Source organism: Salmo trutta, chromosome 37, assembly GCF_901001165.1.
Source record: "Salmo trutta chromosome 37, fSalTru1.1, whole genome shotgun sequence".
In the NCBI taxonomy this organism is placed as follows: domain Eukaryota; kingdom Metazoa; phylum Chordata; class Actinopteri; order Salmoniformes; family Salmonidae; genus Salmo; species Salmo trutta.
The window spans coordinates 25251754-25263830 of record NC_042993.1 but is presented as its reverse complement, the minus strand read 5'-3'; the positions used below and the strand labels follow the sequence as shown (position 1 = coordinate 25263830).

At 42.3% G+C, this 12077-nt stretch overlaps 1 protein-coding gene across 3 annotated transcripts; it reads left to right on the top strand.

Annotated features, from left to right (window-relative positions):
- Positions 1 to 4990: 4990 nt before the first annotated feature.
- Positions 4991 to 11451, top strand: LOC115177053 (uncharacterized). Of its 3 annotated transcripts, XM_029737516.1 has the most exons (4): positions 4991 to 5192; positions 9959 to 10321; positions 10454 to 10720; positions 10922 to 11451. In XM_029737516.1, the coding sequence occupies exons 1-4, from the start codon at positions 5114 to 5116 to the stop codon at positions 11029 to 11031; spliced, it is 819 nt and encodes a 272-aa protein (XP_029593376.1). In that variant the 5' UTR covers positions 4991 to 5113; the 3' UTR covers positions 11032 to 11451. The 3 variants fall into 3 exon arrangements, with proteins under 3 accessions (XP_029593376.1, XP_029593375.1, XP_029593374.1); XM_029737515.1 differs by lacking the exon at positions 4991 to 5192 and having other exon boundaries at positions 9802 to 10321; positions 10925 to 11451; XM_029737514.1 differs by lacking the exon at positions 4991 to 5192 and having other exon boundaries at positions 9802 to 10321.
- Positions 11452 to 12077: the final 626 nt, after the last annotated feature.

Genomic DNA, 12077 nt, shown 5'->3' with positions numbered 1-12077 from the left:
ATATATTTTACCTCTTGGGGATGTCATTCGAAAACATAATGTTAAATTTCACTGCTATGCGGACGACACACAGCTGTACATTTCAATGAAACATGGTGAAGCCCCAAAATTGCCCTCGCTAGAAGCCTGTGTTTCAGACATAAAGAAGTGGATGGCTGCAAACTTTCTACTTTTAAACTCGGACAAAACAGAGATGCTTGTTCTAGGTCCCAGAAACAAAGAGATCTTCTGTTGAATCTGACAATTAATCTGGATGGTTGTACAGTCCTCTCAAATAAAACTGTGAAGGACCTCGGCGTTACTCTGGACCCTGATCTCTCTTTTGAAGAACATATCAAGACTGTTTCAAGGACAGCTTTTTTCCATCTACGTAACATTGCAAAAATCAGAAACTTTCTGTCCAAAAATGATGCAGAAAAATTTATCCATGCTTTTGTTACTTCTAGTCTGGATTACTGCAATGCTCTACTTTCCGGCTACCCGGATAAAGCACTAAACAAACTTCAGTTAGTGCTAAATACGGCTGCTAGAATCCTGACTAGAAGCAAAACATTTGATCATATTACTCCAGTGCTAGCCTCCCTACACTGGCTTCCTGTTAAGGCAAGGGCTGATTTCAAGGTTTTACTGCTAACCTACAAAGCATTACATGGGCTTGCTCCTACCTATCTTTCCGATTTGGTCCTGCCGTACATACCTACACGTACGCTACGGTCACAAGACGCAGGCCTCCTAATTGTCCCTAGAATTTCTAAGCAAACGGCTGGAGGTAGGGCTTTCTCCTATAGAGCTCAATTTTTATGGTCTGCCTACCCATGTGAGAGACGCAGACTCAGTCTCAACCTTTAAGTCTTTACTGAAGACTTATCTCTTCAGTAGGTCCTATGATTAAGTATAGTCTGGCCCAGGAGTGTGAAGGTGAACGGAAAGGCTGGAGCAACGAACCACCCTTGCTGTCTCTGCCTTGCCGGTTCCCCTCTCTCCACTGGGATTCTCTGCCTCTAACCCTATTACAGGGGCTGAGTCACTGGCTTACTGGTGTTCTTCCATGCCGTCCATGGGGGGGTGCGTCACTTGAGTGGGTTGAGTCACTGACGTGGTCTTCCTGTCTGGGTTGGCGCCCCCCCCCCCTTGGGTTGTGCCGTGGCGGAGATCTTTGTGGGCTATACTCGGCCTTGTCTTAGGACGGTAAGTTGGTGGTTGGAGACATCCCTCTAGTGGTGTGGGGGCTGTGCTTTGGCAAAGTGGGTGGGGTTATATCCTGCCTGTTTGGCCCTGTCCGGGGGTATCATCGGATGGGGCCACAGTGTCTTCTGATCCCTCCTGTCTCAGCCTCCAGTATTTATGCTGCAGTAGTTTATGTGTCGGGGGGCTAGGGTCAGTCTGTTACATCTGGAGTATTTCTCTTGTCTTATCCGGTGTCCTGTGTGAATTTAAATATGCTCTCTCTAATTCTCTCTTTCTCTCTTTCTTTCTTTCTCTTGGAGGACCTGAGCCCTAGGACCATGCCTCAGGACTACCTGGCATGATGACTCCTTGCTGTCCCCAGTCCACCTGGTGGTGCTGTTGCTCCAGTTTCAACTGTTCTGCCTGCGGCTATGGAACCCTGACCTGTTCACCGGACGTGCTTGTTGCACCCTCGACAACTACTATGATTATTATTATTTGACCATGCTGGTCATTTATGAACATTTTAACATCTTGACCATGTTCTGTTATAATATCCACCCAGCACAGCCAGAAGAGGACTGGCCACCCCTCATAGCCTGGTTCCTCTCTAGGTTTCTTCCTAGGTTTTTGGCCTTTCTAGGGAGTTTTTCCTAGGGAGTTTTTCCTAGCCACCGTGCTTCTTTCACATGCATTGCTTGCTGTTTGGGGTTTTGGGCTGGGTTTCTGTACAGCACTTTGAGATATCAGCTGATGTACAAAGGGCTATATAAATAAATTTGATTTGATTTGATGAGAGCCAATTTCATCATAGCGCTTGATGGGTTTTTGCAACTGCAATTGAAGAAACTTTCAAAGTTCTTGAAATTTTCCAGATTGACTGACCTTCATATCTTAAAGTAATGATGGACTGTCATTTCTCTTTGCTTATTTGAGCTGTTCTTACCATAATATGGACTTGGTCTTTTACCAAATAGGGCTATCTTCTGTATACCATCCCTACCTTATCACAACACAACTGATTGTGGCGGTGTCAGAGGAAGGCCCTAAATATTGTCAAAGACTCCAGCCACCCTAGTCATTGTCTGTTCTCTCTGCTACCGCACGGCAAGCAGTACCAGAGTGACAAGTCGAGGTCTAAAAGGCTTCTTAACAGCTTCTATCCCCAAGTCATAAGACTCCTGAATAGATAATCAAAGAACTACCAAGACCCCTCTTTTACGCTGCTGCTACTCTTTGTTTATAATCTATGCGTAGTCACTTTAACTCTACCTACATGTACATATTACCTCAATTACCTCGACTAACCGGTGCCCCCACACATTGACTCTGTACCGGTAACCCCTGTAAATAGCCTCACTTGTTATTTTACTGCTGCTGTTGATTTATTTGTTACTATTTTCTGTTTCTTACTTAACACTTATTTTAATGTTTTTCTTAACTTCTTAAATCATTGTTGGTTAAGGGCTTGTAAGTAAGCATTTCACTGTAAGGTGAAATACCTGTTGTATTTGGCGCATGTGACAAATAAAATTAGATTTGAAGATTTGATTGGATTTTTGATTTGATTGGCTCAAACACATTAATAAATGCTCTTAAGGTTCTCTACAGATTGGTGTCCCACTCTCGGGACGGTTGAGCTAACATGCGGTAATGTGATTAGCATGACGTTGTAAGTAACAACAGAAATTTGCTAGGACATAGACATATTTTATATGGGCAGAAAGCTTAAATTCTTGTTAATCTAACTGCACAGTCCAATTTACAGTAGCTATTACAGTGAAAACGTACCATGCTATTGTTTGAGGAGAGTGCACAGTTATGTACTTGAAAAAGTATATATTGACCAATTAGGTACATTTGGGCAGACTTGATACAACATTTTCAACGGAAATGCAATGGTTCATTGGATCAGTGTAAAACGTTGCACATACACTGCTGCCATCTAGTGGCCAAAATCTAAATTGTGCCTAGAGTCCTAAGTCAGACAATGTCCTTTCTCTTGCATTTCAAAGATGATCATTTTAGGCGACAATTGAAAAAAAGGGTCTGATCCTTAAGAAGGAAAGAAATTCCAAAATGTAACTTTGAACAAGGCACACCTGTTAATTGAAATGCATTCCAGGTGACTACCTCATGAAGCTGGTTGAGAGAATGCCAAGAGTGTGCAAAGCTGTCATGAAGGCAAAGGGTGGCTACTTTGAAGAATCTCAAATATAAAATATATTTGGATTTGTTTAACACTTTTTTGGTTCCTACGTGATTCCATATGTGTTATTTCATAGTTTGATGTCTTCACTATTATACTACAATGTGTAAAAAAACACAAAAACAGGAATGAGTAGGTGTGTCCAAGCTTTTGACTGGTACACACACACACTCTGGACTCCGACATTGTTTGTCCTAATATTTATATTTCGTAATTCCATTGTTTTACCTTTAGATTTGTGTGTATTATTGTGAATTGTTAGATACTACTGCACTGTTGGAGCTAGGAACACAAACATCTAGCTACTTCCACAATAGCATTTGCTAAATATGTGTATATGACCAATAAAATTTGATTTCATTTGACATTGATGGATGCCGTTGATTATCGTCAAGTAAAAGTTGAGTATGTGTCACGGTTGTCGAAGGAAGAAGCAGACCAAAGTGCAGCGTGTGTGTCATTCCACATTTCATTTACCCTATGAAAGTCCCAAGTGGCTCAGTTGGTAGAGCATGGTTTTTCAACGCCAGGATTGTGGGTTCGATTCCCATGGGGGACCAGTACGGGGGGAAAAAAGAATATATGAAATGTATGCACTCACTACTGTAAATCGCTCTGGATAAGAGTGTCTGCTGAATGACTAAAAACGTAAATGAAACTATGCAATACATGGACTAAATAACAAAACAACAAACCATGACGCAGCGGTGAAACATACACTACTCAAAAACAATCTCCCACAAAGCCAGGTGGGAAAAAAACTACTTAAGTATGATCTCCAATTAGAGACTCATGAGGACCAGCTGCCTCTAATTGGAGATCATCCCAAACAAAACCCCAACATAGAAATACAAAACTAGAACCTGACAACATAGAAGAAGAAAAAACTGTCATGCCCTGACCTACTCTACCACAGAAAATAACATATTTCTATGGTCAGTATGTGCATTGCTATCAGCTGCAGTGATTATGACAATAAAGTATGGAGGACAGAGACAGGAGAAACAGAACACACAATCACACTGTAAATACATGAATTGCCCATTCAGTTAGCACTAGAAAAGATGAAGAAAGAACACAGTATAGTCATACTGCAAATACATCCAAAGACTTTGTAGAGGCTAACCTGTTTTTATAGGTCTATAGTGAGCTTTAAGATTGTCTCACTTTGGTCTGAAATACAGAGGGCAGAACAGTCCGCCCCAATACATTATGTGTTTCAGGTTGGTGTATGTCCCATTGTGGTGTATGTGAGTGCACAGGCAGCGCCACTGAGGCAATTTCCATTTTGAAGTAGTCAATTTTCTTCTACTACTTCTATGAGTTGGTAGACAAACTGAAAGGTGCATAATGCCACCTAGTTTTTGCATCTCAGGTGTCCTCTGAAAACAAAGTTCACTATTACGTGTAACTCTCTGAGGTTGCCTTAAAGGTACATTTCACTCAAAAACGATATATTTTTGGGACTGTATCAACAGTGAATAATGAATAAAATACCAAAATAGTTTTTCTGAGTGAAATGTCCCTTCAATCCTCTGACTGGAAAGATATCAGTGAGTCACAAATCAGCCCAACTCTTTCAGTGGGTGTGTTTCCTATGAAGTTCTCTAGAAAACATTACGAAACTTAAACATACAGACAGAGACAGGAAATGATCATTTTCAGCACAGCTTGTATTATCATTTTCGTCTGTGCTGATAAAGGTCTAATCATATAATTATTGTGGTAAAAAGGAAGATGGCAAAGGTTTTGATTACCTCAAATTCAAAGAGAGATTTGTGGAACATTCTAAGTATTGCCCTCCTCGTCGCTGCAGGTGAGATTGTTGAACCTCCTTAAAATGTTACCACCTTTTCAATGTTATGGCAAAATGGATTAAAGGTCCAATGCAGCTGTTTTTTTAATCTCAATATTAAATCATTTCTGGGCAACAATTAAGTAACTGACTGATTTTTTTCAATCAATCAATTCTTTTTTTGTTTTTTTCAAAAAGTAACTTCTTAGCAAAGAGCAATTTGTCAATAATTTTGCTAGGAGTGTCTGGGAGTGGACTGAGTAGGGAGGGGAGAACTGAAAACTAGCTATTATTGGCAGAGGTTTGGATCTCTCTTTCTTTTTTGGTCTATTAACTAATTGATCGCATGTTGATGTCACCAGGCAGGCCAAAACTCCATCTGACCAAAACAGGCAGACATTTTCAAGCAGCTCTTACACGAAAAGGGCATTATCATCATTTTCACAATTTCACTGTATTATTCCTACTTCATAGTGTGGAAATGTATATGAAACCATGTTTTTGACTGCACTGGACCTTTTAATGTTTGAAATAATTCTGACTCCTTAATTATTACTAAACCATTATAAGCGCGTAGCCACAAACTGTATATTAAGAATAAGCTATGTTAAGTCTGTCACGAGTAAATATCATGGCTAGTTACAGGTACAGTCACATCTGAAAATATTGGCACCCTCAAATAAATAATACAAATACTGAACGGCAAGCGGCCAAAGGAGAGGTTGTTGTCCTGGCACCACACTGCCAGGTAGCTGACCTCCTCCTTTTAGGCTGTCTCAGCGTTGTGTCGTCAGCAAACTTAATGATGGTGTTGGAGTCGTGCTTGGCCACACAGTCATGGGTGAACAGGGAGTACAGGAGGGGACTAAGCACGCACCCCTGAGGGTCCCCGGTAGTGAGGATCAGCGTGGCAGATGTGTTGTTGCCCATCCTTACCACCTGGGGGCGGCCCGTAAGGAAGTTCAGGATCCAGTCGCAGAGGGAGGTGTTTAATCCCAGGGTCCTTAACTTAGTGATGAGCTTTGGGCACTATGGTGTTGAATGCTGAGCTGCAGTCAATGAACAGCATTCTCACATACATGTTCCTTTTGTCCAGGTGGGAAAGGGCAGTGTGGAGTGCGATTGAGATTGTGTCATCTGTGGATCTGTTGGGGCGGTATGCGAATTGGAGTGGGTCTAGGGTTTCCTGGATGATGCCGTTGACGTGAGCCATGACCAGCCTTTCAAAGCACTTCATGGCTACCAACATCAATCAGTAGCTAGCAGCATACCACCCTGCATCCCACTGCTGGCTTGCTTCTGAAGCTGAGCAGGGTTGGTCCTGGTAGGTCCTTGGATGGGAGACCAGATGTTGCTGGAAGTGGTGTGTGAGGGCCAGTAGGAGGCACCCTTTCCTCTGGTCTAAAAAAAAATATCCCAGGGCAGTGATTGGGGAGATTGCCCTGTGTAGGGGGTGTCCTGACTCTCTGTGGTCACTAAAGATTAAATGGCACTTTTTGTAAGAGTAGGGGTGTTAACCCTGGTGTCCTGGCTTAAATTCTCAATATGGCCCTCATATCATCATGGTCACCTAACAATCCCCAGTTTACAATTGGCTCATCTCCCATGTAACTATTCCCCAGGATGTTGCTGTAAATGAGAATGTGTTCTCAGTCAACTTACCTGGTAAAATGTAAAGAGTGCTATGGTGGTACTGATTTAGGCAGGTTACCTTTGCATTCTTGGGCACAAGGACTATGGTGGTCTGCTTGCAATATGTAGCTATTACAGACTTGGTCAGGGAGAGGTTGAAAATATCGGTGAAGACAGTTGGTCTGTGCATGCTTTGAGTACACACCCTGGTAATCTGTCTTCCCCTTCAGTCTTGTGAATGTTGACCTGTTTAAAGGTCTTGCTCACGTCGGCTACGGAAAGTGTGATCACACAGTTGTCTGGAACTGCTGGTGCTCACATACATGCTTCAGTGTTGCTTGCCTCGAAGCGAACATAGAAGGCATTTAGCTCGTCTGGTAGGCTTGCGTCACTGGGCAGCTCGCGTCTGGGTTTCCCTTTGTAGTTCGTAATAGTTTGCAAGCCCTGCCACATCCAACGAGCGCCGGTGTAGTAGGATTCAATCTTAATCCTGTATCGACTCTATGTTTGTTTGATGGTTCGTCTGAGGGCATAGCGGGATTTCTTGTTGGCGTCTGGATTAGTGTCCCGCTCCTTGAAAATAGACAGCTCTAGCCTTTAGCTCGAATCGGATGTTGCCTGTAATCCATGGCTTCTGGTTGGGATATGTACGTACGGTCACTGTGGGGACAACGTCCTCAATGCACTTATTGATGAAGCCGGTGACTGAGGTGGTATACTCCTCAATGCCATTGGATGAATCACGGAACATATTCCTGTCTGTACTAGCAAAACAGTCCTGTAGGGTAGCAGCCGGGTCCTCTGACTACTTCCGTATTGAGCGAGTCACTGTACTTCCTGCTTTAGTTTTTGCTTGCTGGTAGTTATGGTCAGATTTGCCAAATGGAGGGCGACGGAGAGTTTTGTATGCATCTCTGTGTGTGGAGTAAAGGGGGTCTAGAGTATGGTTGCACATGTGACATGCTGGTAGAAATTAAATTAGGTAAAACGGATTTAAGTTTCCCTGCATTAAAGTCCCCGGCCACTATGAGCGCCACTTCTGAATGAGTATTTTTTAAATTTGCTTATGGCCTTATACAGCTCGTTGAGTGCAGTCTTAGTTCCATTATCGGTTTGTCATGGTAAATAGACGGCTACGAATAATATACATAGTGTGGTCTACAGCTTATCAGGAGGTACTCTACCTCAGGTGAGCAATACCTTGAGACTTCTTTAATATTAGACATCGCCCACCAGCTGTTATTGACAAATAGACACCCCGCCCCTCGTCTTACTAGTCGTAACTGCTCTGTCCTGCCGATGCATGGAAAACCCAGCCAGCTCTTTATTATCCGTGTCGACGTTCAGCCACGACTCTGTGAAATTTAAGATATGACCGTATTTAATGTCCCGTTGTTAGAATAGTCTCAACCGTAGATCATCCAGTTTGTTTTCCAGTGATTGCACATTGGCCAATAGATCCGATGGTAGTGGCGATTTACTTACTCGCCTAAAAATCCTCACAAGGCACCCCGATATTTAACTGCCTTTGAAAGGGGTGTGGTAGTAGGTGCCAGGTGCATCGGTTTGTGTAAAGAACAGCAACGCTTCAGGATTTTTCCTTGCTCAACAGTTTCCCGTGTGTATCAAGAATGGTCCACCACCCAAAGGACATCCAGACAACTTGACACAACTGTGGGAAGGATTGGAGTCAAGCATCTCTGTGGAACACTTTCGACACCTTGTAGAGTCCTTGCCCCTATGAGTTGATCCTGGTCTGAGGGAAAGGGGGGGTGCGCAACTCAATATTAGGAAGGTGTTCCTAATGTTTGGTATACTCAGTGTATATAGTGGTCCTTTGCTCAGTTGGTAGAGCATGGCGCTTATAACTCCAGCGTATTGTGTTTGATTCCCAGGAACACCCTTCCATAAAATGTATGCAGGCATGACTGTAAGTCGCTTTGTATAAAGCATCTGCTAAATAGCATAATTATTATATTGTATGCTCCTACAATTTTTTTAATTATGTTATTTTATACTAATACAATTGCTCAGAGAAAGAGATTTTGTTTAACAAAATGTTATCTATATTAACATGAGACTTTAAAAAATAATTAATTTCAGTTTAAAGGGGATCGGACAGCGTTTTAACTACTTTGCAAACTCTATGCGAAGGAGATGTGTCACGCTGCGTGATGCAAATGGTGGTCACATTAGATACTGACTGGTTTTCTGATCCATGGGAAAAGGTATATGTGAACTGTAACTCAGTAAAATCTTTGAAATTGTTGCATGTCACGTTTATATTTTTGTTCAGTATTATTCACCAATACATTTCTTGGTAGTCCAAAAAATATTGCCATCAGGTTGTAAATCACAACTGGCTTGGTACATTGTTTGCTGCCTCCAACTGTTCGGGATATACTGTTTCAGTTTCAATTACTCAAATCTTTTGAACAAAAACGGACGACTGTAACTAAGGCTGGGAATGTCAATATAATCAAACGAGTAAGGGCAATGATGACAAGTCAGTCAAAAGGTGGCTAATAGGCTAGCGCACATGTGTCGAACACAAGGCCCACGGGCTGAATAGGACACACAAGCCAGAATGAATGAGTTAACAGTTGAGTTATCTACTTTATGAAATTACAGCCAGATGCGCTTGCATTGGTAAATTCACAGCGTGCAGCGGAGGGAAGGTTTACAGAAACATGCCACAATCCTAGCTCGGCTACTAAAATGTTGCAGTCTGGTTTCGTGGTTTTTAAAGCTTGATATTGAATACCTAAAAAACAAAACCTGCAACAAAACACCATGCAAAGTAGAATCATATAGGCCTATTACAGCAACATTTGAGCAGTAACCTAGGCTGGCTACTAAACTACAATACATTTTGAGTGCACCATACAGAAATGCTGCATTATAGCAAAACGCTATACGCACAAATTATTATACACAACTTTTCTTAGATTGTTTTTATTACTTGTTAAATAAAATATATTTCTCAGAGAAATTGTATTAGAATGAAATAGTATAATTTCCCAATTTTTTGGAGCATACAATAAATCTCAATATTTGTATGATTTATTTGATGCAGTCTTTTTTGCTCATCTTTATCAAGGCTGCCAATAAATTTAGACTCATCATAGAGCCTCCATATACACTTTCTTTCACAGGAGCCTGGGCCCAGACAGTTACCCAGAAACCTGATGAGGTTGTGTATAAACTGGCTCAGAATGCCTCAATGGACTGCCAGTTCATCCACACTCCAGAGCAGCAGGTGGCAAAGAATCCCATTCTCTACTGGCATAAAATTACAAGTTTGACCCAAATGACAAGACTGTGGCCTGACCCAGAGTCACCGTACAAGGATCGTGTGGATGTTCTGGACAGTGACCGCAACTCACCGAACAGATCTGTACTTCTGAAGAATGTCCAGTGGGAGGATAGCACTGGAAAGTATGAGTGTAAACTTTCTTATAGGGCTGCCAAACAAGATAAGAGGACGAAAGGGAGCGGCGTTAAGCTGTTGATACATGGTAATGATACAATTTCTATGCTTTTGCCATGTTGTCCACTAATTGCAGTTTTTCATTTCCTATACCAGACCAGACATTTCCTATACCATGTTATGATACAAATGTGTGTGTCTTTCTGTATGTCTAAAACAGATTCGATGTTCTTTGGGCTTGAGAATGAGACCCAACTCATGTGTGCTGTGAATGTTTCCCGGGATGATGGGTTTGTCTTATCCTTGCTACAAGACGGATCTAAAGTATTCCAAAAGACCATTGATCCTCTTCACCCCAGCATGTCACTGCCTGTTACCCTGTCTGTGATCCTCCCCTTGGAGAAGGGCAAGAACTATGAGTGTCAAATCCACCTGGGCTCCACCATGATAATGAGCCAGCCCTTCCAACAGCCGCTTGAGACGCCAGGTAGTGTTTTCTCATTACATACCTTACAGTTACAGTGTGTCACATCTACTGAAGACTGCCAAGTCGACTTATATCCAGGTTTATCATACAGTATATAGCCATTTGTGTCGGTGCATAGCAATGAAATGTAGCTTTCTCTCCGTATCTGCAATACCACTCAATGACTGACGCCACCCTGTCTGCTCCTCTTGTGTTTTTCAGTAGTAGAGAAGGTGCTTCCTGAACCAGCTTTCCTGTTCGTGGCCATCCTCCTGGTCCCCATCACCGTGCTTCTGGCTCTGCTCACAGCCCTTCTTGTCTTACGCAGATAAGACAGGAGATAGTAAGACTGCTTAGGCCAAATATACAGTGCATTTAGTATTCAGAATCTTTGACCTTGTCACGTCCTGACCAGTAAAAGGGGTTATTTGTTATAGTAGTTTGGTCAGGGCGTGGCAGGGGGTGTTTGTTTTGTGTGTTTTGGGGTTTGATGTATGTTCTATATTTTATATTTCTATGTTCCCCATCTATGTTTTGTGTTTCTGTGTTTTGGCCTGGTATGGATCTCAATCAGGGACAGCTGTACTTTGTTGTCGTTGATTGGGAACCATACTTAGGTAGCCCTTTTTCCACCTGTCTGGTGTGGGAAGTTGTCTTTGCGTTGCATGTCTTTGCACGCATAGCTTTTCCTTCATTGTATTGTTTATTGTTTTGCTGGTTCACGTTTAAAACAAAGAAAGATGAACCCAACTCACGCTGCGCCTTGGTCTACCTTTAACGACGGACGTTACAGACCTTTTCCACAGCCTTATTCTAAAATGGATTAGATTTAAAAAAATACTCATCAATCTACACACAATACCCCATAATGACAAAGTGAAAACATTTTTTTTTGCAAATGTATTAAAAATAAAAAAACGAAATATGACATTTACATAAGAATTCAGACCCTTTACTCAGTACTTTGTTGAAGCACCTTTGGCAATGATGTGGCAGCGATTACAGCCTCGAGTCTTCTAGGGTATGATGCTAAAAGCTTGGGGAGTTTCTCCCATTCTTCTCTGCAGATCCTCTCAAGCTCTGTCAGGTTGGATGGGGAGCGTCGCTGTACAGCTATTTTCAGGTCTCTCCAGAGATAGGGTTCAAGTCCGGGCTCTGGCTGGGCCACTCAAGGACATTCAGAGACTTGTCCCAAAGCCACTCCTGCATTATCTTGGCTGTGTGCTTAGGGTCATTGTCCTGTTGGAAGGTAAACCTTCGACCCAGTCTGAGGTCCTGAGCAATCTGGAGCAGGTTTTCATCAAGGATCTCTCTGTACTTTGCTCCATTCATCTTTCCCTCAATCCTGACTAGTCTCCCAGTCCCTGCCGCTGGAAAA